Source organism: Lepidochelys olivacea, assembly GCF_965140295.1.
Source record: "Lepidochelys olivacea isolate rLepOli2 genome assembly, chromosome: 14".
NCBI classification, from domain to species: Eukaryota; Metazoa; Chordata; order Testudines; family Cheloniidae; genus Lepidochelys; species Lepidochelys olivacea.
In genome coordinates this window covers 25,399,861-25,426,931 of record NC_140424.1, presented here as the reverse complement: position 1 = coordinate 25,426,931, position 27,071 = coordinate 25,399,861, and the positions used below count along the sequence as shown (strand labels likewise).

The window sequence follows — 27,071 nt, the reverse complement described above, 5'->3', positions numbered from 1 at the left end:
TCAGAGTGTTCTATAGAGTCTGTCTAGACTGGCTAGGCATAGGAATCTGATTGGATGATTCGCTAAGATGAAAGTTCTGCACATTAAATAAACCACAGAAACCTTTTCTCAAGATCATGAAAGCCAGGAGGCCAATCCTGCCATGTGCTGAGTGCCAGTTGACACTTGCAGCCCATCACCTTCCAGAATTGGGTTCAATATGAATATAAGTGGAACCAAACAGCATAAAAATATTAATAAAGGTCTATCTCTGCAATGCTGCTTGAAAATTTTTTAATCCTTTCTCTATCTGAGACAGTGACCTGTGATAGACTGGAGAAATCCATTTGTTTATATGGTTTTCTAGACAGTCAGTGCTTGTAGCAGAGGACTGGGTACCTTAGGATGGGGGTTCTCAACCTTTCCATCTTACTGCGATTTAGCAGAGAGCCCCTCTCCTTTAGCAGTAGGGGGAGGGCAGGTCTGAGTGACCAGCCAGACATCAGTTCATGACTTCCATGGTGGTGTGACCCTAAGTTGAGAACATATGTTTTGGGGGGGAAGTTCCTGAGCCTTTACTTCCGGTATTAGTTTGCTTGTAACCCAGGTTGGTCAGTGACTAAAATTTGTATTGTCCGAAGGCTGGAAAAAGCGCTGGTGGTCTGTTCATCTTCCAGCAGACAGATGTTCATGGTGAAGGAAACCCTCCCGAGCAATTCTACCTAATTGCTCCTTTTGAGCCACTGAGTTGAACAAGCTTTGAACAGGCCATGGAGTCTGACTTGGTCTTTCACTCGTAGAGGTGACCCTTCTACGGTGAGGTGGAGGTATCATGGTGGGTTGTAGCGTACTAAGCTTGCACTGCTGCTCTTCTTAGTATTCCTTTGCTGGGGAAGAGCAGAGGCCTTCAGTCTCCAAGGCTGAGCACCTTTCCCTGGCACAAAACTGACTTCCGGTAACAATTCTTGTTGGTCCACAGGCTGAGATAGCTGGGTTCTCAATACTACCCCAGCAATGCTCAGCAAAAACCTGAGCGTAGGACTGCATAGGTTCCTCACCGTTGCTCTACCATCATTGTACCTTGTGAGGCTGACCTGCGACTGATCACTTAATGTTCAGAATGTTTGCTTTGTGTGCGTGTGTGTGTGTGTATGTAGGGGTGTGGGTGTGTTTGTGCTGTACAAAAGGTACCATGGCAGGTAACTGCAACATAAAGAATAAAATATATCGTATTACTAGAGTATTGCCACTGAAAGGTATTTCTGTTTTCTAAGTGAAGAAGTAGAAGATGGTGCTTGTGTCTGTTCCAGAGCTACAGAGTTAATCCTGCTGTGTCAGAAGGATGTGACCAGCCCATCATATGATATGTCTGGCCAAAGTGGGATGAGATGAGAGTGAACTTTTGGGAGCCTGACTGAGGGAGCTGCCCTGCTGATGAGCGCACATAGATCCTCCCACCTGAATGACCTCTCTACTACCATTCCCTGTGCAGGTCCAGCGCCATCTCTCCAAACTGTTTGACAACATGGCCAAGATGAAATTCCAGGTGGACTCTGAGCAAAAGCCGACCAAAACTGGCCTGGGGATGTACAGTAAAGAGGAGGAATATGTCAGCTTCAGTGAGCCATGTGACTGTAGCGGGCAGGTGAGATGAAGCCGCTTCATTTCCTATCATCAGAATTAGATTGCAGCTGGTGCTTTTATCCCTATCTTCTGTTGTTGTAGTGCCTAGGAACCCCTGGTCATGGCCCAGAGCCACATTACACTGGGTGCTATACAAGCGCAGAACACAAAGTTGGTCCCTGCCCCAGAGACCTTACAATTTATGCATCAGACAAGAGACAATGATGGAGACAGACAGGAGAGTACAAGGAAACAATGAGACGGCCTGTCTGACCCAGGCTGCCTGCAGAGCTATCATTAAAGTGTCCTAAAAGTTGGAAAAGGTGTTGTATAAAAATGGCACCTCCCTACTGCACAGGTCATCCCCCCTTTGAGTTGTTTGAGTCCTGTCTGCCCATGATAGTGACAATGGTTTTTCTCCTCTTGTTCTCTTTCAAGCACTGAAGGGTCAAGTAAACCTAAACCTGACAAAATGTAAACTGAAAACCAAGGATTTTTTTGGGGCGGGGGTGTTTGTTGGGAAAAAAGGCACAATTTTGGGAAAAAAAATCACAGGGATTTTCATGAAAGCTGTTTGTTAACTGTGATTTTTTTTTCATTTGAAACCTGTTGACCAGCTCTAATTTTAGCCTTAGAATTCCGCAGTTGATGGGCACAGAATGATACGTTGTGTCTCAACATACACTGAATTCCCAGAGAGCCGTCCGGGGGAGAGAGCTTCTACTGTGATACATTCGTCACAGCAAGAATTCCCCCCCATGTCCAGCACTGACTTTGTGTGAGTGCTGGCAGATTGTGCCCAAGTCACATGAGCGATTCTCCTCCTGGCCTTGGCGACGGAAGATATTGAAGCAAATTACCCACCGGTGGAGTTCGGAATAGTGCTGCTGCAGTTGGAGATCTAGCAATGTCACAACTGCGTTATCAGTGTTGATTTCATGCCAGCTAGAATCCTGTGAACGCATGCGAAGGCGAAGACACAAGTCTCAGCTCAGTAGTCCTGGGCCTAGGACCAATGGGGGGTGTTTAATATTCAGTTAAAGGACATTAATACAGTCCCATATAGTTACCTATTGCACAAGGTTCCTCAGTGGACCAGACGTGTCACTGTGTTTTAATACCTTTGCTAGGTTGAAATTTGGCTGAATCATGTGCTGGACAGCATGAGGGCTACCGTGAGACATGAGATGACAGAAGGAGTGACTGCTTATGAAGAGAAACCAAGAGAACAGTGGCTCTTTGACTACCCTGCCCAGGTATTTGATAACGTCACACTTGTCTCCTCTTCGACTGGCCCTCTAGAGAAAGCAGCTCTCAGTTTAGCCTCTTGGGTCACTATTCTAGTATAGGGCCTCTGGTCAGTCCCTGGGGTGGGTGGGGAAGCTCTGTCTGGCTACTGCTCCTGAACTCCAGATGTGCCACCTGCCCCAAGGACATGCTTTCCATTGGTCATAGGAGACTCCTGAGCTGGGGTTTCAGGCAGAGCCCAGTGGTTTGGTTCTGTGAGCTCAGTGCAGGTACAGTATCTGTGTGTTTAATGACAGGGTGCTGTAGAATGAGACCAGCATACAGAAGTGTCAGTGCTGCATATATGGAATCATAAAAACATAGGTCTGGAAGGGACCGTATGCGTCCTCTAGTCCATCCTCCTGTGCTGAGGCAGGATTACATGGACTTAGACTCTGGCAGGTGTTAGAGCTCGTTACCTTGGAAGGGGTTAGTCCCATGCCAGAGGGAGTGAGTATACTTTACCTGCCTGGTGGCTGAGTGAGGAGTGCAGCAGGAAAAAAGTCTACGTGAGCGAATGAAATAAAGCAACCCCTCCCCTCCTTTATCTTGGAGGTTCTCATCCCCTCCTGTGAATTGCTTTGTCTGCTACCCCCTCCCCCTGCTACCCTGTGGCATGTAAAAGACACCGATGTACTGATGAATAGCTGCTGAATTTGTCCTTGTCTCTGATGCTGGTGTCCCAGGGTTCGAGTTCAATGCAGCTCTATGTTGCAGTGTCTGTTGTTGTTACCACTTTGAGAAATACTTTCATTTTATGCCGCAGCTGCTTGATTTTTTCACAACCCCACAGCTTTGCCGAGAGCATGTTGTTAAATACAACACATGGTGTCAGGGCTATTATGCAATGGATGATGAACTAACTCCCTTCTCTAAGGTGGCACTGACCTGTACCCAGATCTGGTGGACCACGGAAGTTGGAATTGCCTTTACCAGACTGGAAGAAGGATATGAGAATGCAATGAAGGAATATTACAAGAAGCAAGTGACCCAGCTGAATACCCTCATCACCATGCTAATCGGTCAGCTCTCCAAGGGTGACAGACAGAAAATCATGACCATGTGTACTATTGATGTACATGCTCGGGATGTCGTAGCTAAGATGATAGCTCAAAAGGTTTGCCGATATACCACAAGACATTACGCCTTTTCAGCACTGTCATTTACTGTGTCCTACCAGTGTCTTATATTAGAGCGCAAATCTCCCAATGAATTAATGGAGTAAGAAAAACTGTGCCATCTTTGATCTTCCTGAAATAGGAAAATGTGTTATTGCCCCAGTAGCTTATGTCCCAGTCCTCCTCCTTGTGTTACACATACTCTCTCTATCACTCATGTCCCGGTCCTCCTCCCTGTAGTACACGTCCCCTCTATATCACTTGTGTCCCGGTCCTCCTCCCTGTAGTACACGTCCCCTCTATATCACTTGTGTCCCGGTCCTCCTCCCTGTAGTACACGTCCCCTCTATATCACTTGTGTCCCGGTCCTCCTCCCTGTAGTACACGTCCCCTCTATATCACTTGTGTCCCGGTCCTCCTCCCTGTAGTACACGACCCCTCTATATCACTTGTGTCCCGGTCCTCCTCCCTGTAGTACATGTCCCCTCTATATCACTTGTGTCCTGGTCCTCCTCCCTGTAGTACACGTCCCCTCTATATCACTTGTGTCCCGGTCCTTCTCCCTGTGACACACGACCCCTCTATATCACTTGTGCCCCGGTCCTCCTCCCTGTAGTACACGTCCCCTCTATAGCACTCGTGTCCCGATCCTCCTTCCTGTGACACACGTCCCCTCTATATCACTCGTGTCCCGGTCCTCCTTCCTGTGACACACGTCCCCTCTATAGCACTCGTGTCCCGGTCCTCCTCCCTGTAGTACACGACCCCTCTATAGCACTCGTGTCCCGATCCTCCTTCCTGTGACACACGTCCCCTCTATATCACTCGTGTCCCGGTCCTCCTTCCTGTGACACACGTCCCCTCTATAGCACTCGTGTCCCGGTCCTCCTTCCTGTGACACATGTCCCCTCTATTACTTTCTTCACGTGTAAGAGCATGAACATTTTCCCTTTGCAAGCTGATTTTTTGAGAGAAGCTGATAATAAACCAGTGGTGCTGCAGTGTACCATGACACAGACAAATTACAGGCTGTGTTTTACTGGTCCATTTATACAAACTGTGGGTGTATTATGTGACCCTGTGCCTCCACCAGCCCAGGCGTGTGTTAATGGGCTGATAAAACACATGCTGGGGTGCCTACTGGACACTGCAGTGTTGTTGTTGCATTTTTAAAATGTGAACAAAGCATCAGACTGTGTCTTTTGGGGCCTACCCCCTGAGGGAGCCACAAAGGCAGGTGCTTTAAAGGCTCATGCAAGCCCTAGCTTTTGTTCAGTCTCCCTCCAGGGCGGGATCCAAAGCCCACTGAAAGCAGGTGAAAGATCCCCATTGACTTGAAAGGGCTTGGGATCCATACCCCTCCCTTCACCAGCGCCTCACGGACGGACACGCTGTTTTCACAATTGGCTGACCGTGGAGCTCTCTGCACCTTGGGCTCAGCCTTGTTAGCGGCAAACTGATCTCAATAGCAGCTCTCACAGGAGCCTGGCCCCTCTTATCTGGGATGGTCCTGCTCCTGCAGGAGGCTGTGTGCTGGGTGGGAGGGAGGTTGAAATGGTTCCCATCTGCTCTGGCTGCCCTTGCAATAGCTTCACACAGCTCTCTGTCTTGCCTCCTGCCTCATCTTTCCCTTTGCACCTTCTCTCAGGCCCTTCTTTGCACCTTTCTCCATGCTGCCCTGGAACCTTTAATCTGTTCCCTCATCCTGCTGCAAGAGAGGGACCTAGGATTTGTCCCCCTTTATTGGTAGGAAACCGAGGCACTGAGCAGTTCAGTGACTTGCCAGGTCTGCTGTAATCATCAAACACTGGGCCCAATTCAGTCACGGGTTAACTCCATTGAAACCAGTGGACTTATAACAGGATTACACTTGGCCCAGCATCTTTAACCTGTTGCTTGTTGAATGTCAGTGAACATGTGGGTGCATTTGCAGGTCGACAGTGCCCAGGCATTCATCTGGCTGTCACAGCTTCGGCACAGGTGGGCTGATGAGGAGAAGCACTGCTTTGCAAACATTTGTGATGCCCAGTTTCTGTACTCCTACGAATATCTGGGCAATACACCTCGGCTCGTGATCACGCCCCTTACGGACAGGTGGGTCACCAGAATGTCTAGAATCCTTCTCCTGGCATACTGCAGCATCAGAGCTTCCCACGTGGGAGTAAGAAACCACTGTGCGTGGCATAGAAGGGTTGGCTAGGACATCAGAATAGTTCACAAGTGCTTTCCTTCTCTCCATGTTCCAGCTGCCCTGCACAGCACAGCTCACACACTATCTCTCTCTACCTCCTCTGCCGGTGTGCAGCACTGCTTGTAGAGCTCAAGGGGGTCTTCAGAATCCACCAGTGTCACCCCTAGGCCTGCTAAAAGGGGTCGCTGCACAGTGATGTGAATCAGAGTGCTCTGAACCTGGGACTCTCAGGTGCTGGTGTGAAACACTTAGCAGGTTGCTGGGTTTCCTCTGCAGCTAAGCTAGCTTGGCCCCACACCTCTCCGTGATAAGCCACAGAGGGCATAGAGTCATCAGACTGCTGTGAAAATCCAGCCCTTGCGGAGAGTTTGGGCAAAGGATGCTGGGTATCCCCTAGAGCAAGCACAGCAAGGCAGAGGCAGTAACTATGGCACAGGAGGATTTTTCAGTTTGCAAACTCACTCTGCATTTGCAGATTCAATTCTGAAGAGTAAGGGCTCTCTCAACACGCATGAGTTTAGTCCCATTACCCTGCACTGTGTCGGTGGCCTTCCTGTAGGCCACGTTGATATTGTGACTCTGCACTTTGGGCGCTCTGACTCATTCAGATCTCTTTTCTCTTTGCTGATGGAAGATGTTACATCACCCTCACCCAGTCTCTGCACCTGACCATGAGCGGCGCCCCGGCTGGGCCAGCAGGGACTGGCAAAACTGAGACGACCAAAGATTTGGGGCGCGCCCTTGGCATCATGGTGTATGTGTTTAACTGCTCTGAACAGATGGACTACAAGGTACTGGGTCTGACGTGATCCAGGGTTAGGTTGTGTCAGGGGAGCATCCAGGGGGAGGGGCAGGGCTGAAACGTATCAAAAGCCTAAGGCACTAAGGAACATCTGATGGGTCAGCGTGAGGTCCCTTTGGTTATCTGCCACTCTACCAACTGTCAGGCTCCTCCTCCTCCAGTTTGAGCTGCATGCATGTACATTAGTCCCTGGGGAGCCAAGGATATGCTCCCCAGGGGCTAATGCTCTAGTGAGGCAGAGGCCAGCCTTTTGCTGTCCCCGGGGATCATTCTCCCTGTGGGACACTCTGCCTCTGGTGGGGCTGGCTACGAAAGGCCTGAGGCTGACCCAGCACGGGAGTTACAGCAGTCACCCCGGACTTGCCAGTTTTGCTTAAGACAAATACGTAACCATCCAGGAGCCCCATTATTTGTACAGTGCCTAGCGCAACAGGGTTCTGGTCCATTACCGGACTCCTGGGCTGTACTGTAATTCACGCCATAAATAATGCTCAGCATCTAGATCAGTGTGGACCTGGGCCATGACTACAGCTCCTAGGTGCTACAATAATTCAAATAAATAACAACAACAACATAGCACACTTTACTGGTAAGGAATGCAACTAGGGATTTTCATATTGGGTCGGGTCTGAAAGAGTGACAGTGACTGCAAAACCCAGATTACTTTGCCATTCGCTTTCTGTATTTGCTCTGTTACGGTTAGCGTTCTTCTTCAAGTATATGTCCCTGTGGGTGCTCCACCGTCAGATGTGCGTGCGCCCGTGCGCTCTCAATTGGAGACTGCAGAGTAGTTTCCGCAGGCCCACGCCTGCACAGAGCAGTGCTTCGTGGTCTGAATGAGGTCAGACAGGGAAGCAAAGCCCAGTGCTACTCTGTTCCCTCTCAGCTGCCTGCAGCTCAAGATGAAGAGTTCTGCTGTCTGCTTCCCTCAGCTTCCCACTTTAACTAGTGAATTCTTTATTTCATTTGTTTCTTTTAAGAGTTTCTTTTAGTTATCTGTTTCTGTTTGATGCTTTTATTTTATTTATCTTCTATTGTATGTTCAGGATGGAAGCTCCTTCCCCTCCTCCTCTTCTTTGATCTTTTGTTTTGTGTTATAGTGTCATTTGTTATGCCCCAGTCCCCAGGGTTTAAGACCTGTGAGACTTGCCACTGGTCCTTTCCCTGCAGTGATGGACACTCCAGCTGCCTGTGGTGTTTGGGGAATTCTCAAAACTCTTCTAAATGTACGGTCTGTGTGAGTTTCAAAGGCAGAGCCAAGAAGGACAAGGAGACTAGACTTAAGCTCTTATTAATGGAGCATGGCCAGCTCCAGAGGGGTCTGCTTCCTCCATCAGCATCCACATTGCAGAGCATCTTGGTCATACTGACTGCCTCATTTGTAGCCCTGGGCAAAGCAATCTACCTCTCTGAGCAAGGAGCAGATCAGCTCATAAGACCCACTCTCAGGAGACTTCTCATCCTTCTAAGGATGCGGCAGAGACTCCAGCTGAGTCCAGTACTGAGGCATTGGTACTGCGGAAGAAACCCGTTTGTTTATACCTACCACTAGGTCAATTACCGTGACTAACTTTTGTGTGAAGGCTATCGTAGCCCTCCACCCCCTTCCAGGTCCTTTTCTTCTGTGGATCCCATTATCTCTGATGAACCTGGCTCGCCAGTGCGGGGGAAGATCTACCAGAGCCACTTGCCGGCACCGCTGCAAGAGCAAGAGTTGAGACTTGCTTAAGTCTCCAGCCTTCGGTACCAAGTAGGACATCAGAGGACTCCCCCCACACACACCTTAGTTCAGGGGAAGATTCCTCAGACTAGGAGATCTCAGTATTGTGCTAGCCTACTCCCATGAGTCTCTTTCATGAAGAGGATCCTAGGGAATCTACCAGACATTGTAGGCCCAGAGATTATGATTATCACTGCAATTCCTTCCTTTATCTCCCTGCCCGGCGGGATTATTGGGACCTGAGGGGCCACTATGGTGACTAATTCCATGGGGAGCCTAAGAGAAAGCACTGGCACCCCCAGCATTCACAGACTGTCCTAAGGTACTGCACACCTTGGAACCGTATACTTCTCCAGTACCAGCCGACGTACAGGAGGAATGAGAGTTTCAGGCTGAGGAGATTTCTGTAAAGATCTCTTCAGACGACGTGATAATGCCACCACCTCACTCCTACGCTGATGATATTAAGACCTTCCAGGACCTCATGAAAAGACTAATGGACTCACTTCAAAGCCCGCTGGAGGAAGTGCAAGAATGTAAACATTCCTTGGTGGACATCCTGAACATCAGTCCCCAGGGAAAGATTGCCCAACTGCACATCCCCTATGGCAAACACCTGCCAAAATCCCACTGACCTGTAAGTGGGCAGAGCAGAAATACTACATCCCTCCAAAGGGAATGGAGTACTACTTCTCCCATCCTAGCCCCAGTTCCCTTGCACTGGATGCCACCAGTGAGAGGAACCATCAAGCTCGCTCTAGGCTCTCTCCATCGGATAAGGAATCCAAGTGGTAGGACTTGCTGGGAAGGAAGAGTTACACATCACCCGCTCTCCAGTTTGGCATTGCCAACTACCATGCCTTCATAGCACAATATGATTTCAACACATACTCTAAATTTACACACGTTATTGATCGCTTTCCATGAGATCAGAAAGGTCAATTCCGGTCTATTATCACTGAAGGACATGTGGTTGTGAAAGCCTCTCTGCAAACTGCCTTGGACCCTTCTCAAGCTATGCCAAGACGGAGCAAGAGCTATTCCCGTAGCACCTGCTTGGCCAAGACAGGTGTGCTACTCACACCTCATCTGCCTTTTGGAGGCAACACCCCTCAAACTTCCTAACACTAAGGACCTATTGCCACAGAATTTGGGGTTCCTTACTCATCCTAGCCTCTCCTCCCTAAGCCTGAGAGCATGGCTCCTCAGTGGCTCTCAGGCATGGAATTGCCCTGCTTGGATAGAGTTCAATCAGTCCTCCTGTCCAGTAGAAAGCCCAGTACTTGCAAGACGAACCTGCAAAAGTGGAAGTGCTTCCAACCCTGGTGCTTCCTCCCATCTTCTCAAGCCTCAGAAGTTCCATTCTCCATGATTCTGGACTATCTGTTAGCACTAAAGACACAGGGTCTCTCAGTGAGCTGTATTGAGTACATCTGGCCACCACCACAGCCTCCATTTGCCCATCCAGGGCTTCTCAATCTTTGCCCGTCTGGCAGCATCCAGAGTTCTTCAGGGCCTATACAACTTGCTCCTCCCATTTGTCAACCCCCCTCCAGTGAGGCCTCAACTTGGGTTTGAACACCCTAAGAAACCCCTCCCCCACATTTGAACCAATGGTGACCTGCTCTGCCCTCCAACTCTTCCTCGACATTTATCTAATTGCCATCACCTCAGCAAGGTGAATGGGGGAGCTGGGAGCATCCATGGCGGACCCACCGTACACTGTCTTTTACAAAGAGAAGGTTATTCTGGTTCCCCATCTTTACTTCCTCCCAAAGGTCTCCTCAGAACATAACATCAACCAGGAGATTCACCTACCAGTTTTCTACCTAAAGCCTCACATCTCCAGAGAAGAATCAAGCCTTCATGCACTGGATGTTAGGAGGGCCCATGCTTTCAATCTGAACAGGATTATCTGAACAGGATAAAACCATTTTTATATCTGAACAGGATAAAACCATTTGGGCCTTCTCCTTGCGTATTTGTATCAGTTGCAGATAGGATGAAAGACCAACTGATTTCCACACACAGACTGTCTAAATAGGTTTCAGGTTGCCTCATGACCAGTTGGGATGATGCTGTGGCACAGCTCCTTCACAGAGTAACAGCGTGCTCTGCTGGAGCTCTGTCCACATCTATGGCTCCACTGAAAGATGCTCCCGTAGCAGAATTCTGCAGGACTGCTACTTCATCTTCTGTCCATGCCTTTGCCAAACATGACACCATCTTACCTGCTTCCAGAGATGAAGCTACCTTTGGTGATGCCATCCTTCAAACTGTCCTGGACTTCTCTCTCAGCACCCAATGAGTGGCTGCTTTGGAGTCTCCATGGTGGAGCATCCATAGGGACAGATACTTGAAGAAGAAGGAGGTTACTTACATTACAGTAACTCAAGTTTTTCAAGGTGTTTTGTCTCCTGCCCGCCCTCCTTCCCTTCTGCTGTGGAGTTAGGCATCACTGTTGAGAAGGAACTGAGTGGTAGCAGGCTCGTGCCTCCCTATCTGCCCTCATTCAGAGCATGAGGCACGGTTCTGCACAGGTGCAAGCCTGTGGACACTACTTTCCAGATACCAGTTGAGAGTGCATGGAAGTGCACACATCCTATGGTGAAGCACCCATAGGGACAAAATACTGTGAAGAACTCAAGTAACTGGAAGGTCCATAACCTCTTTCTGTCTGTAAATCTTCCTCCATTGCAGTCCAGCTTCCCCTCCTGCTTGGAAATGCCTGTGATGTCGTAAATTCAGCATTATGATTTCACTGTAGGATCAAAGAGGAGGATAAACTGGACTGTAAGGGAGAGATCTTGTCTGAAACCCAACTAGATTTCACTCTAACCATTTTGGGCATGGTGCATGTCCCTGACCCTAGGTTTAGATTTGTCCCACCCAAAGGAACAGTTATTTTCAGAGCAATGCAGCTGGTTTTGGTGAGTGTTGCCAGACCTCAACTACTAGCTAATATATCCTCTTTGGGCCAAACTCAGCACTTGCTTCCACCCTTTGTAGCCCCATTGTTACTGTAATCACTGTATATGATGTAAATCAGAGCAGGATCTGACTCTTAGGATTTGTCTTCACTGCAGCATTAATTTGGGCTTTTCCTGTGTTTCTTCTAGTGTTGTTCCCTTCCACACACAAGACCCCTAACCCAAGCATGCTGCTGCTGCCGCTTTACAACGAAGTTCTCTGGCCTGGCTGGAGTGTAGGCTAAAGCTGAAGACATGCTTACCTTGGTCTGATAACATGCCCACTTTGCATTGAGGACACAGGCTAAACCAGTGTACTTTTTGGAGCATGCTATATGATGCCCTTGTCAGCTCCTGCATAATGGTCCATCAGTTCAGAGAACACATGTCTGAAAATGACATCCACCAGCTGGTATCACTTCCAATCTAAGCTTTCCTCCTACTCAGTAAATAGTGTCTGCCACCTGAGCCAATATGTTCAGTCACCTCCCTGGCCTTATATCAGCATAGCCCTCCATCTTAAGATGGCCAGTATTAGGTGTCCACCTGAACAGCATTACTTTCCTTAAGAAACCTACATAAAACCGATCCCTCTGATGCATTCTCCTTACCAGATGTATTTCATTCTCTGAGTTCATAGCTAGGTAGCAGTTGGTCCTTAACACTAGATCTATGGGTGCTGATATGGCACCATTTCCATTTTTCTTCACACCCCTGTGAGGCAGGGTGGTTATTCCCATTGAACTGATGGGAACTGAGTCAGACAGGGTCTGTCTACATTGCATTGTAAACCTGGGTTTGTGGGATCCCAGCTTGTGGATTCAGTGTGTCCAAGACTGCACTTCAGCATCCATATTACAATGTAAACCTGGCCTTACAATTGCTGGACCCAGGTCTCATGTCTTAGTGTGCAGGGTAGACAGTACCCAAAAAGGCTAAGGGCCAGATTTCCAAAGGTATTTAGGTGCCTAGTGGGATGTACAGAGCAACCTAAGCGAGTTAGGCACCTGATCAGGTATTTTTGAAAATCCAGCTTGGCACCTATCTGCACCAAACTACCCGTGGAAATCTGGCACTAAGTTAATTGCCCAAGGTCAAAGTCTGTGGTCAGGCAGAGAATTGAACCCGCATCGCCTAGGTCCCAGCTTAGCACCCCAGTCACTGAGTCATCCTTCCTCCTCTCCAGGAAAAACATTTGCTCCCTTCTTTGCTGAGATTGCTTCTCTTGTTCTGTTCTGGTTTCCTTCAGCTAAGGCCTGAAGTTCTATGGACACCTCAGCGCCTGTCCCATCTCAGTGCTGTCTGTGAACACTGACTGCTCTCTCTAGTGTGGGGATCTGGTCATTGGCCTTGAGAGGGTCCTGTGAAACCTCCTGCACCTTCAATCAGCTAAGCTGTCCAAATGTATTTTTATTCCTGTTCATCTGGTGCAGTAGAATGACTCTGACATCCTTGAATCATCTTTTATTCAGTTTGTGGGCCTCCCAGGAAGCAGGGCATCAGTAATTCAATACCAGTGACCTTTAAAAGGGATTCTAGTGCTTGTATATTGAAAATGTGCAATTAACAAATCATGTAGCACACTATGGAGAGCTATAAAGATTATAATTTATTGTGCCTGCTGTTTTGGTGCACTTTTCTGAACACCCACAGTATACCGGAGATTGTTATAAATAAATAGGGTGGAAAATAAATTATCCATTTTTCTCTGAAACTAATGCCATTGGCAATTTTGCTCTTGAACTTCTTTTGTTGCAGTCTTGTGGAAATATTTACAAAGGCCTTTCCCAGACGGGTGCCTGGGGTTGTTTTGATGAGTTTAATAGAATCTCAGTGGAGGTCCTTTCAGTGGTGGCTGTACAGGTAAGTGAAGAATACTCTCAGTAATGAACTTGGTGATTATTGCAGCCATCAAGCACCAAAGTCTTTGTGGTGGAGTTAAACCCAGGTGTAATTTTCAGCTGAAGCTTGAGTGCTGAAATTAAGTTCACTCGTGTCTACCACTTTCCACAGTTGCCTGATCGTTGTACAGTCCCATAGCATATGCATCAGGGTTTGTTTTTCTTTATACTGCACCAACAAACATCAGATGGCCAGGCCCCTTCTTGCACAACTCCTGTGTGTCCTGTACATTTTGAATAGAGACTTTTGCTATATCAGGTGTAGCCTGAGAGCCACCGAAGCATTATTAACATGCTGTAACATGCTCTGCCATTGGGGTTCTTTCACGGGCTGTGATAACTCCCCTTCCCACAAAGTATTTGCACTCTGCTGAGGGTGGCAGGTCATATCTTTGCTTCAGAATTAGAAAAGAGACACAGCCCTCATCCTTGACCAGTGTAGAGAGCCATATGATGCCCTTGCTCAGCCAGTTCTTCCAAATGATAGATTTTTTTCCCAATTTGCACATCTGGGTTACCCCAGATACTTGCTTTTGCATGATGCTGTGGCTGAAACTGGTACCTCATAGCTAGAATAGCCCAGACCCTTCATGCACCCACCATTGTAGGCACCTTATTTTTCTCCATCGGACAGAAAAGTGGAACCAAGCAGAGCAATGCTTGATCATTTTGAGGGAAATTCTTATGGCAACTTTTCACATGCAAAATTATTCTACTAGGATGATGAGAATTTGTATTATTAACCCCTTGTGCAACAATTACAAAGCTTAATTTTAGTGCTGAGAACTGACTTTACTGTAACCTACATGCTTATCGTGGCCAGTAAATCTGTCTCTCTTTCCATATGGAGACGAGATGGAAATAGGTTTTTATGTGGGGAAGTGGGATTCTCGGGCTGATTCAAAGCCCACTGAAGTCAGTGGGAGTAATTCTGCTGGATCTCCCAGGGAGAGCTACAGCCTTTATGCATGTATATATTGAGGATACATTGATAGCACAGAACCATGGAAAGCAGAGATGGGAAAGAGCTATTAAATCTTCTTCCCCGCTTTGCCTCTTGCTTTTCTTCCTTCCAACATGACAGGTTTCAGAGTAACAGCCGTATTAGTCTGTATTTGCAAAAAGAAAAGGAGTACTTGTGGCACCTTAGAGACTAACCAATTTATTTGAGCATAAGCTTTCGTGAGCTACAGCTCACTTCATCGGATGCACACTGTGGAAACTGCAGAAGACATTATATATACAGAGACCATGAAACAATCCCTCCTCCCACCCCACTCTCCTGCTGGTAATAGCTTATCTAAAGTGATCACTCTCCTTAAAATGTGTATGGTAATCAAGTTGGGCCATTTCCAGCACAAATCCAGGTTTTCTCACCCTCCGCCCCCCCCACACAAACTGAGGATTTGTGCTGGAAATGGCCCAACTTGATTACCATACACATTTTAAGGAGAGTGATCACTTTAGATAAGCTATTACCAGCAGGAGAGTGGGGTGGGAGGAGGGATTGTTTCATGGTCTCTGTATATATAATGTCTTCTGCAGTTTCCACAGTGTGCATCCGATGAAGTGAGCTGTAGCTCACGAAAGCTTATGCTCAAATAAATTGGCTAGTCTCTAAGGTGCCACAAGTACTCCTTTTCTTTTTCCTTCCAACATGTTTCTGGTCCTTTTCTCATGATCCCTAGCCTGAGAGTTTGAATTTTCATTCCAGAGGTTGTATACTAAGGCTTGCATTACATGTGTCAATGTCATAATAAGATAAAGGTGACATCAGGAAATAGTAACCAGTAAGGAGGTTAGAGCTGTGCTAGTTTTGGATGAAACGAGCATTTTTTGCCCAGCAGCAAAACTAGCCCAGGTCCATACAAATCTTTGCTAAACATTCTTTTCACATTCACCTTTGGCACCACAGGCAGGAAAAGGGGGGTCACTGAAAGGTGTGCCCCTAACCAGTGAATTTCCTTGCTGGTTCCCCAAGGGACTCACTGAAACCTGGCAGATTCAGCTGAGTTATGCTTTGAGTGTTGAGAGCATATGATTCCAAACTCAGATCAAAACACGGAGGGTGTGAAACCTGCAGGCTGCACCCAGAAAATTTGGTGAGGTCAAACTGGCCAAGCTATAAGTGCCCATTTCTTTATGTCACTGGAACTCAGCCTCTTCATACTGGGGTCTGCTTTTCCACACCAAGAACCCCCGAGACCCTCCTCCAGTGTAGCTGGGGTCTAGCCATGATTTGGCTCTATGGGAAGGGCAATGCTGTCACAACCCCCTGATGCTTGTTCCTGACCCCCGAGCTGAGAAGCCCTGGGCTAAATGGACAAGGTCACGCTAACTGGCTGGATTTCTCTTACATCACATTACATTTTGTAAGTAAGTGTGAAAAACCGGGACACTTTTTTCAGGGGGTGGGGGTATAGTGTATATAAAACAAGTCCATAATATTGGGACAGTCTAGCTAATATTGACATGTCATAAGCATTAGATCACCTGACATCCCCAAAGAAGCACCTGACTGCTTAGATGAGTTTATGAATCATTCTTTCTTAACTTGTGTTCTGTCACATTACAGTTTAAAGTCCACACTAAAGGGGGTCCTTGAGGATATATAAATAAAAAGGGAAGCTTGACCGAAGGAACCAGAGATGACTCAACTTTGAATGGTTCTTTCTCCAGGAGTTAGAATGCTGCAACTGAATGAGCGGCACTAATGCTGTTCTGTCACCATGTTTGCTAGCTGCCATTAGGAGCAGCCGTGGCAATATGTCATGGGTTGTCTTATTCATACTGCTAATGTCAGTATATGGTTTCTTACAGAAGAAAGGCAATTGGTCACAATTTAAGACAGCTCAGTGCTGTTCTGATTCCACTAGTGAAAAAATGGGGAGATCCTTTCCCTCACTGAAAATAATGTTAAGTAAAACATTAGTTAGCATTAAAAGATTCAAATCTGCTGTGAACTTGATAAATGAGAAGTATAGAGATGTGATCAATAAAATGAGCAAACAAGAGAAACAGGAAGTTAATAGAAGGAACAGAGTAGGTGGCACATAGCTGTATTTGTTATATAGTATTTGATACAGTGTCTCATGAAATATTACCTAAGTGATCTTACTCAAGTGCTCAGCTAGTTCGATGCCAGTTTGCTTGGGAATAATAAAACTTCCCTACAGCATCTTGCAGGAGTGCAATGAGGAGGCCCCAGGTTCTCCCACTTGGCCATAGACACTGCCCGGTAGGAGGGGAGGTCCCAGTTGGTCCTAGTCTCTCTGATGGGAGAGGAGTGGAGGAGAGAGATCCCAGCTGATCTCTCTCACCTGGCTTCCTGCTTCCCAGAACCACTGGGCTGCCATCTCCTCATGCTTCCTCCTCCATCTCTTCTGTGCCCATGCCACCTGGCAGGTAACCTGGGCCCCCTTCTTAGGAAAATTCTGGTTGCACCCCAGGCACCTGTGAGCAGTACTGGCTGGGGGGCATCAGATAGCAGATGTGGGGCAGGGAGGGTTTGTAGTACTTCTCAGGCTGGTGACACTGCCTTGGGAATTGCGAATTACAGATGGTGCCATGGACAACCCTCAGGCCTTTCCAGCCTCTGTCGCTGTGTCTGGCCCAGTGTTAGACAAGGAGGATGGGTGGGTATTTCATCCTGGTGTGAAGTGTGATGATAATTCTTCAGACCATCCTTGGGTTGAGGGCTGAGGTCAGGTAACAGCACTCTGGGTGGGCTAAGTTGAGCTGGTGAGATGCTGTAATCTCTGCAGTGGTTCTGACGGGGTTCTATGGTTGCGGCTGTGGGAGAGTCCTCCTTCCTCTATAGTGATGGCTCAGGTTTTTATGAATCACTTGTAAGTTATTTTATCAGTTCTCTGCTTTCATTTGTAACGGCTGGAGGTTGATAAACAGTGTCATAAGCAAAGTTTAAGTCGAGAGTGTTTCCACCTGTGTGACTGGGACAAATGGCTACTTTGGGAGAGTTCCATAGCTGTCCTGAAAGATGATGGTTCCTAGATTAGTGGGTTAGAAGTGCCATCAGATTATCTCCTTTAGCTCTGAGAAGAAATTTGTGGAGCTTTTGGGTTGTCTGCAGATTACTTAGATTCCTGCTGTGTGTCAATTGGATTCAACCATCAGATGATTTGTCTCTCTCCTGTGGTTTTAGCAGCCTTCAAATGGTCCTGCCTACTAGGAGAGCAAGGCTGGCTGTGAAATTTCAGACGCTATCCTAAAATAGTGGAATCTTAGATAGAGTTGTATCATCCTAAAAGTATAACTGGGTTCAAAAAGAATTAGATACTTTCTTGGAGGATAGATCTATCAATGGCTCTTAGCCAAGATGATCAGGGATGCATCCCCATGCTCTGGGTGTCCCTGAACTTCCACCTGCCAGAAGCTGGGACTGCGTGACAGGGGATGGATCACTCGATAAATTGCCCTGTTCTGTTCATTCCTTCAGAAGCATCTGGCACTGGCCACTGCTGGAAGACAGGGTACTGGGCTAGATGGACCACTGGTCCGATTCAATATGGCCATTCTTATCCTTATCTTTACCTGGTAGCAGTCTTCCTGCTATGGAGCATAAAGGTGGAGAGCAAAGGAGGCCTCTGTAGGCAAGGCCCTGGATACTGTACAGCACATTGGACCCATATTCTGTAATGTGCATTTGTTATGAGAAATCACCTCTCTGTGACATACCACCACGGTGGAGATCAGCAGCGGTGCCCAAGCTGGGAGCTCCCTGACTATGAATGAGAAGGAGTGTCTGTCAGGGTATTCTCTGGGAGGGGCCATGGGTTTGGAATGCTCTCCCATGCCTTGGTGTGCCAGAGACTGGAGTGGTGAGCCTTCCAGGCATGCTGCAAAGCCCAAATTTTCCCGCTCTGGGGTCAGGCTGTTGAGGTTTAGTGTGGGCTGAGAGAGAGACTTAAGGGCAGTGCTTTTGTTTGTGTGGTGTTTTCTCATTTATGGGACAGGCGCCCAGAGCACTAGATGGGCTCCTGAAATTGTATTCTAAAAATTGGAAGTAGTAAATAAATAAATAACATTACAGTATCATACAGTAGCACCAGTTTTTACATGAAATGGTTATACCTTTATGAAACTCCCAGCGAGAATATGTAACACTGCTTCTGTGTTTCATTTATTTGCATTGGAGCACAAGAAAATGAAGTGAAGGTGTATGTTTAATGTCAGTGCAGCTTGTCCTATTGGAAAGTATTTTTGGACTACATCTGCCTAGGGCAGGGGTTCTCAAACTTTACCACAGCACAGAGCATGTTTTTAATATATTGATTGTCTCACAGGTCCCCTCCCCTGATATTTGGGATTGCACCAGGGCTCTGTGAACCCCAGTTCGGGAGCCTTTGGTCTAGTCTATAGAATAGGTACATTTGTACATTATACATTGATTGATTTATTAATCACTGCTGGAATCCTGTGTCCAGTTCTGGTGCCCACAGTTCAAGAAGGATGTTAATAAATTGCAGAGGATTCAGAGAAGGGTCAGAAGAATGATTAAAGGATTGGAGAACCTGCCTTACAGTGACAGACTCAAAGAACTCAGTCTATTTAGCTTAACAAAGAGAAGATTAAGGGGTGACTTGATCACAGTCTGTAAGTACCTACATGGGGAACAAATACTTAATAATGGGTTCTTCAGTACAGAACAAGCCAATGACTGAAAGTTGAAGCTAGACAAATTCAGATGGGAAAGAATACATACCGTACATTTTTAACAGTGAGAGTAATTAGCCATTGTATCAACTTACCAAAGGCCATGGTGGATGCTCCGTCACTGACAATTTTAAAATCAAGATTGGATGTTTTTCTAAAAGATCTGCTCTAGAAATTTCTTTGGGTCAGTTCTCTGGCCTGTGTTATGCAGGGGGTCAGACTGGATGATCACAGTAGTCCCTTCTGGCTTTGGAATCTATGAATCTATGATAACTGGGGATTTTTGTCCCTATTGTAGTTTGCATTCCAGTGTCATATAGGTTCCCTGCCCAGCAAACTGTACAAAGTTGTTAGTAAAAGAACAGCTATAAACCACAGACTTCTCAAGGGGACCCAGCAGAAATAAGTTAGCACAGATACTATACTGTGGTCTGTTCTTTATAGCTGAATGCTCAAACTAAAACAGTGACTCCGGTTCTCAGGTGAAAAGTATACAGGATGCCATAAGGGACAAAAAGCAACGTTTCAATTTCCTTGGAGAAGACATCAATTTGATTCCTTCTGTTGGCATTTTCATTACAATGAACCCTGGCTATGCTGGACGAACTGAACTGCCCGAGAACTTGAAAGCTCTTTTCAGGTAAGGTTCAGATCAGCTTTTGTGCCCCATTTAATAAACTAGTTCCTTCACTTTTGTCAGTGTCGTCAGGGGACTCAGAACACAGCTGCCTTTCCATTCACTTTTATTAATAGATAGCTCAGATCTTGGACAAAAAGTCTTGGTTTATGATCGTACAGGGAAGAGAGAGAGGCACAAGTCTCTGAGCTGTTAAAAGCAGCTTTTGGCAGCTGGCTGGCTCAGGGGCATGGTGATGGAATCCTTTCATCACAAGGTCAAATCTGGCCCAAGCTGGTGGTGGCCAAAGGTTGTTGCCACCTCATGGTTATTCAGCAGCCTCTGCAAAATGGATTGGCCAGTCCAGTTCCTAGTGTGACACATTACAAACCCTACCGTCAGTTCATATTCATTGGCCCTAGAGCTGAGCAAAGAATTGATCATTGGTGGGTGGCCTGAAAAGATGAGGGGAAAAAACAGTTTTTCTAAGCAAATACTTTTTTTTTTTCTGAAACAAAAAACTGAAAACATTTTGTTAGGTCAAACAAAATGTTTCTATTGTTTATTCAAAGTGACATTTTCTAAACAAAATACCGATTGAAAACAAAATGTCGAAATGGTTCACAGTGTAAATGTCAAATTGAACGGTTTGACATTTCCAATTTTATTTGCTTTTCAGCCAAAACTGTTTCCCAAATTCAGCCCCCATTCATGCCCACAAAATGCTTTTTTTTTTTGGTGAACTTACTGTTTGTCCAGAAGATCTTGCCCAACTCTGATTAGCTCAATGTCAGTCTCAGCGGAGGGGCCTAGTATGGCACAGACCGTGCTGACAGAGCTGCCCTCTCAACCCTTGTGATGACCCCTTTCACCCTGGAGAGCAGTAAGTCCTGGGAGGCTTGCCTCACCATGGCCCATGCCGTACCTCTTCTAGACGCGGAGGAGACTTAGGGCCAGATGTTTAAGGATATTTAAGCACTTAAAGATGCAGGTAGGTACCTATCTGCATCTTCAGGTTCCTAAATACCTTTGAAATCTGTCCCTTAGGGTATGTCTGCACTGCAATTAAACACCCGCGTTTGGCCCATGTCAGCTGACTTGGGCTTGCAGGGATCAGGCTTGCAGGGATCAGGCTAAGGGGCTGTTTGACTGCAGGGTAGCCATTTGGGGTCGGGTTAGAGTCCAAACATCTATGCCACAAGTTTATGAGCCCCAGTTAGCTGACTCAGGTCAACCATAGGTGTAGAAGACATACCTGTGTAGCCAGAGCTCGGTAAGCACCTTTCATTGTATTGGCAAAACACCCTCACTATCTGACAGTCACATCTGCTGTCAGCAGCATCACCCTGCTCCCTAGGGCCATCCCCTCTGTAGAACACTATTGCCTGCTTTGTAGGCCCTTATGTTTTCTTGCAAATATGCCAAGCTATTTGACAAACAGAGCTGCCACCAGAGTATTGTAGGATGGGAGGGGGAATACCAGGAGTTACACCTCTGGGCTCAAAGAGGGCTGGGGTTCTGAATGAGGGTGACTATATCAATTAGTGGCTTCCAGCCATGTCCTGCAATGAGTAGGAGTGCCAGAGAGACCCATGTGCCAGCAGCATGAGCCCCTCTGTCTTTGACTCTCTCTGTGCCTCAGGCTCTCTCTCCCCCGCCCTCCCATCCTGTCAGCATGTGAAGAGACCGTAGCCAGCTTGTCCTCCTTTGTCTCTGAGCTTGGACACTGACAATGTGTTGGGAGTGATCCGTCCCAGCCTTTGCATTAGTGTAAGTAGTTGCCTTAGTCTGGGTGGCGCTTAGACTTCCAAGGTGAAGTCAGTGTTTCTCTCCCTTCCCCTCACATTACACGTTGTCTGCATTGACATCAGTCTGTATCAGTTAGTGCATGAGATAGGGTGAGTACACAGAGCTGCTGCTTGTCTCGAAGATTGATTTTGTAGCCGCGATATGAAGTTGTTTGTAACTGGTGTAGGAGACATTATTGGTGAATCCTCATCATGGGAGGTTTTTAAGAGCAGGTTGGACAAACCTCTGTTGGGGATGGTGTAGGTGTACTTAATCCTGGGGCATGGACTAGATGACCTTTCAAAGTCCCTTCCAACCCTACATCTCTCTGATTCTACAATTGTAGCTTTGTGGGCTTTTTGTTTTACATGCCTCCTCAGAATCGAAACCAACCCCGGCCTCAGCTATCCCTCTCAGTCACAGTGCTGAAACTCTTGCCAGCAAAGTTGTGTTTGTTCCTTGGTTGAAGCAGAAATGTAGCTCTGTAATTATTTTTCCCATCCTTGCTTTTAGGCCATGTGCAATGGTTGTGCCAGACTTTGAACTGATCTGTGAAATCATGTTGGTGGCTGAGGGGTTCATTGAGGCACGGTTGTTAGCCAGGAAATTCATTACTCTTTACCAATTATGCAAAGAGCTCCTGTCCAAACAGGTGAGTCTGTTTCATGAGCTATAAAGCACAATTAAATATGTCAGTCTCCTAATGACCAGTAACACTAAGCTCTACCCCCCGCTCTCCTGCTGGTAATAGCTCACCTTACCTGATCACTCTCATAACAGTGTGTATGGCAACACCCATTGTTTCATGTTCTCTGTGTATATAAATCTCCCCACTGTATTTTCCACTGAATACATCCGATGAAGTGAGCTGTAGCTCACGAAAGCTTATGCTCAAATAAATTTGTTAGTCTCTAAAGTGCCCCAAGTCCTCCTTCTCTTTCTACTCTAAGCTCTGACCAACTTGACTGACACGTGTAAGTGCACATCCACAAGATTCCCTGCATGCAGGCACTGCTGATTAAGGGAAGACGTGCATGGGGTACTGTAATTGGCACGTTGTGTGAACGGGGTGGGGGGGGGAAATGTGGGTCTGTCTGCTACTGTGTTTGTACAGTGCTAGCACAATGGGCCCCGTTCTTGGTTGCCCCACAGCCAGCAGCTTCTCCTACCATAATAAACATGCTGAATCATAATCATTTTGAGTGTCTCAGGTTTAGTAATGGAAGAAGGAGCCTTTCATCTTTTGGCAGGTAGTTAAAATCCAGCGCAGGTTTGTAGCAACAGGACTTCATGGCCATATGATTGCGTCCTTGGAATGTATATGAAATGAATTGGTCAGTCTCAGGAGAGGAGGGTGAAGGGACAGAAGGCTGGAGGTCAGCTGGAGTGAGGATGGAGAGACTTTGAGAGGGGGATAAAGGAGGTGACCCAGCAGCCAATCAGCAGAGAGGTATGAGTGTTCCGAGTTAAAACTCTTGTCAGCAGCCTGATGACATCATCAGTGTCCCAAGATGCCTGCTGCTGTTACTGCTTCTGTGTTGGCTCCTGCTGGCCGAGTCTCTGCCCATGGGTTGGCTCCACCCTAGTGTTCCTTCCTTCTCTGGGCCCGCATGACTGGGGGAAGGATGAAGTTGCATGGGGCCTAGTGTCCCTGGAGCTGGGGTCCAGGGGGGCACTGGAGGGGCAGAGGGGTAGGGTCTGATCTCCTCAGCTCCTCCCAGTGCTGCTGTACTTACTGAATTCTATATCAGCTGAATCCCACCTAAGGAAGATGGGGTTGGAAGTCCTAGCAGCCAGACTGCTACTGCATTCTGTAGCAAGGACTGTGCAGAGGGAAGAAGATTCAGATGAATTTCTGCTGTTGGGTTACATGGCCATTTGGAACTGTCTGCTTCCTTGTTTTGTATTCTGGCAAGCCAGCTAAGTGTAAATGACTCCTTTCACTCTGCCCTGTTTAGGATCACTATGACTGGGGCCTGCGTGCAATTAAGTCAGTGCTGGTTGTTGCTGGCTCCCTTAAGAGAGGGGACCCTGATCGTCCCGAAGACCAGGTTCTTATGCGCTCTCTTCGTGACTTCAACATTCCTAAGATTGTGACAGACGATATGCCAGTGTTTATGGGGCTGATCGGGGATCTTTTTCCTGCTTTGGATGTCCCCAGAAAACGAGACCTGAGTTTTGAATCATTTGTGAAACAGGCTGTGTTAAACCTCAAACTGCAGGCTGAAGACAACTTTGTACTCAAAGTAAGCGAGAGATTCTTTCATCCCAACTTCAGACCTTTACTTAACCTTCAGTATTCTCTTAACTAATAAGTAAGGCTGCGAGTCTGTCACAGAAGTCAGGGAAGTCACGGTTTCTATGACTTTCCGGGACTTCTGCAGTGGCCAGTGCAGCTGACCTCAGGGCTGCCCTGAGCAGCACCAGTGGCTCCCAGCCCCTCCCCCCCACAGCAGCACCAGCAGTGCCCTGGAGCCTTCCTCCAGCACCAGCGGCAATCCAGAGGCCCCACCAGAGCAACAGAGGCCCCCCGGCACCTGCCCCAGAGCAGCAGTGGTGTCCTGGAGCCCCCCAGAGCACCTAAGAGTTAGTCAGGGGTATTTCTAGTTCAAGTCGTGGACAGGTCTTGACTGGCCACACCTCATTTTAAATTGAGCCATATTGTAGAATTCCACAAACCGCACTTTGGGCACTGCTAGCTCGGTGCTGGTGTAACAGTAATTAATGTTCAGACTTTGCCACTGGTATTGTTAGTAAAAGTCACGGACCGGTCGTGGGCAATAAATAAAAATTCACAGGAGCCCTCGACCTGCCTGTGACTTACTAAAAATGACTGGGGGTGGGGGAAGGAATGACAGCTGAAACCCCATGGGTGCAGGGGACTGACAGCCTGAGCCCTGCTGCGGCGGGTGGGGGGACTGATAATCCAAGCCCCATCACCACTGGGTGGGGGCACAGCCCGGGCTCCAGCCCTGGCCTAAGTCTTAGGATGGGGCCACACAGTCCCAGCTCTGGCCCCAGCTGCAGCTCCTGACAGCTGAAGCCAAAGAAGTCACAGAGGTCCAGTAAAAGCATGGAATCTGTGATTTCTGTGACCTCTGTGACTAAATTGTATCCTTAACAATAATGCAATGATTCTGTTCCGCTTTGCAAGGAGACACTGTTATGAGAGCAACTGGCTTAATAGTCCCATGTGGCTGCTCAATAAAGCAGGACTTGTGGTTGTTAATTTGGTCTGAAATTTGGTGGGCTTTCTAGTTGATGTCTCTTGCAGGTGGTGCAGCTGGAAGAGTTGCTGGCTGTGCGGCACTCTGTCTTTGTAGTGGGTAATGCTGGCACAGGCAAATCTCAGGTACTGAAATCTCTGAATAAGACTTACCAGATAATGAAACGACGACCTGTCTGGACAGACCTCAACCCCAAAGCAGTCACCAATGATGAACTTTTTGGCATCATCAACCCAGCAACGAGAGAATGGAAAGATGGTAGGTGTGTTTTCACATAAACCACTGACCAGAAAGGGTATTTCTGTAAACTTTGTAAACAACAACAATAATATTAATAGTTCATTGCTCTTATGTGGTGGTTTTCAATAGATCTCAAAGCACAAACACACATCTAATATCTACAGTGTATTAATGCTTTACTGCTGATGGAGCACATGGGATTCTTTAGCCAGTCGGACTTTCAGATGAAAATTGCTCTCGAATAAATCTTGTTTTAACCTAGCTACCCTAAGAATCAGCTGTCCTGCCCATATACAAGAGACTCAAAGTTCCTAACCTGGACAGGCTGCTGCTAATGATGGACTAAACTAGAAAGCGCTGAGTACTTTCAAACCAGGAATGCTGTAACTATGGTGAGAATGAGCTGGGCACCATGTTCCACTCCATCTCATCCGCTCCGTGCACACATTTCACCATGTTCTCACCATTAATAGCATAGCCACAGCAGCACTTATGGAAAGTGTAACAGGACGCAGACTCACCGGCGGCACCTCCTGCTGGTCATCTCAGGGAATTAGCGTTCCAGCCTCCAGAGTGCCCTCTTCAGGCCGGTGTCTTGCCTTGCTGCTGGCTCCCGTGTCCCTCCCAGGACCCCAGTGCCCCTTTCACTATGTGCTGCCCCCTGGCGTTACCCCACAGTTCTGGGTCTCCCACTCCCAGAAGAGCCCCCCAACCACTATCCCTACCTCTCCTCAGTCGTAGGCTCCTGCCAGTCACCAGCTAGCCCCCGCGCCAGACTGCAGTATGAGCCACTCATCACAGGCAAAGTTGGGTTTGGACCTACTGCCTCTGCCTATCCATGGCTGCCCCTGCAACCCCCGTACCTAATCGGCCTTCCCAGGCCTGCAGCCTGGGGCTTTCCTAGGCCAGAGCTCCCCGGCTCCCTTGGCCTTTCCCCAGCCCTGCTCCAAACTAGGTCCTCTATTCAGGTCTCTGCAGCCAGGTCCCTCCCTCTCAGAGCTAGCGAGAGAGTGCTCTCTTGCTCCGGGGCTTCCCTGATTTTTATAAGGCCCGATGGGTCTGTTTGGGGCATGGCCCCCAGCTGTGGCTGCTCTGCCAATCAGCCCATCTCTTTCCCTGCCCCAGCCCTCTCCCAGGGCTATCTTAAATCCCTCTGGGCCCGAGCGGGTATCCACCCCGCTACAGAAAGGTTTCTCTGGCCTCAGAAATTACTTCTGCTTGCCACATGCTCTCTTTTTAACCCACCAGCGCTGCTGACTGGCTAACAGTAAGAGAGACACGTCTTCCCTGGTGGGCAGACCTCAGCCCATTTGTGACCACTAGGCCAGACCGCCTATGCCCTGGTCCTTTAAGCAGAGGAAGGCGAAGGAAGAGGCTGCCAATAAATCATACCCAACTGTCCTCCTTCCAAGAGATAAACTGCCCATTCGTCCCTAGAATGTATTCTGCCTTTGACCCCCTACAGTGCCAGTTTCATCTGATTGTAACTACAGACCTTAAATCACAAGTGACAGAAACAAAGTGCAGGTCACAGATGAGGCTATGGAGTCTGACCTGAGTGAAGGCAAGGGCTAGCTTTGGTCAAACAGTGCCTGGAGTGAGCCCACACCAGGCAGAGCTGCAAATCACATTCCACTCCAAGGGGGCCTCTGCTTTTAGGGACATTGTAAAGGGACTGGCTGATGTTTCGTGAGCCAGTGCTTTTGCGGGAGCTTGTCCTCATTCTACCCAGGCTTAGGAACTCCCCACTGCAATGTTTTTTTCATCAGCTGTCCCGACAACTGTGTTTCTTGTAGCCCTAACATCAGTGAGGTGAGTCAGAGAGCTTCCGCAGCTCACTCTCCTTACACAGCCTAACAAAAGTCTGCATTCTCATGCTAAATTGACCCCCACTCAGTCACTGATTTTCTTCTGAATCAGACTGTTTGCCTGTTTTC

General features: G+C 47.6%; 1 protein-coding gene across 1 annotated transcript in view; it reads left to right on the top strand.

Moving 5' to 3' along the window:
- DNAH9 (dynein axonemal heavy chain 9) overlaps positions 1–27,071 on the top strand; it is a 387,812-nt gene that overhangs the window by 86,176 nt on the left and 274,565 nt on the right. Inside the window, exons 23-32 of the mRNA XM_084647504.1 lie at positions 1,472–1,624; positions 2,733–2,858; positions 3,767–4,006; positions 5,941–6,101; positions 6,833–6,989; positions 13,448–13,552; positions 19,746–19,903; positions 22,181–22,319; positions 23,626–23,913; positions 24,942–25,152. Of these exons, the coding sequence (XP_084503630.1) occupies positions 1,472–1,624; positions 2,733–2,858; positions 3,767–4,006; positions 5,941–6,101; positions 6,833–6,989; positions 13,448–13,552; positions 19,746–19,903; positions 22,181–22,319; positions 23,626–23,913; positions 24,942–25,152 (1,738 nt within the window). The remainder of the gene's footprint in view (positions 1–1,471; positions 1,625–2,732; positions 2,859–3,766; positions 4,007–5,940; positions 6,102–6,832; positions 6,990–13,447; positions 13,553–19,745; positions 19,904–22,180; positions 22,320–23,625; positions 23,914–24,941; positions 25,153–27,071) is intronic.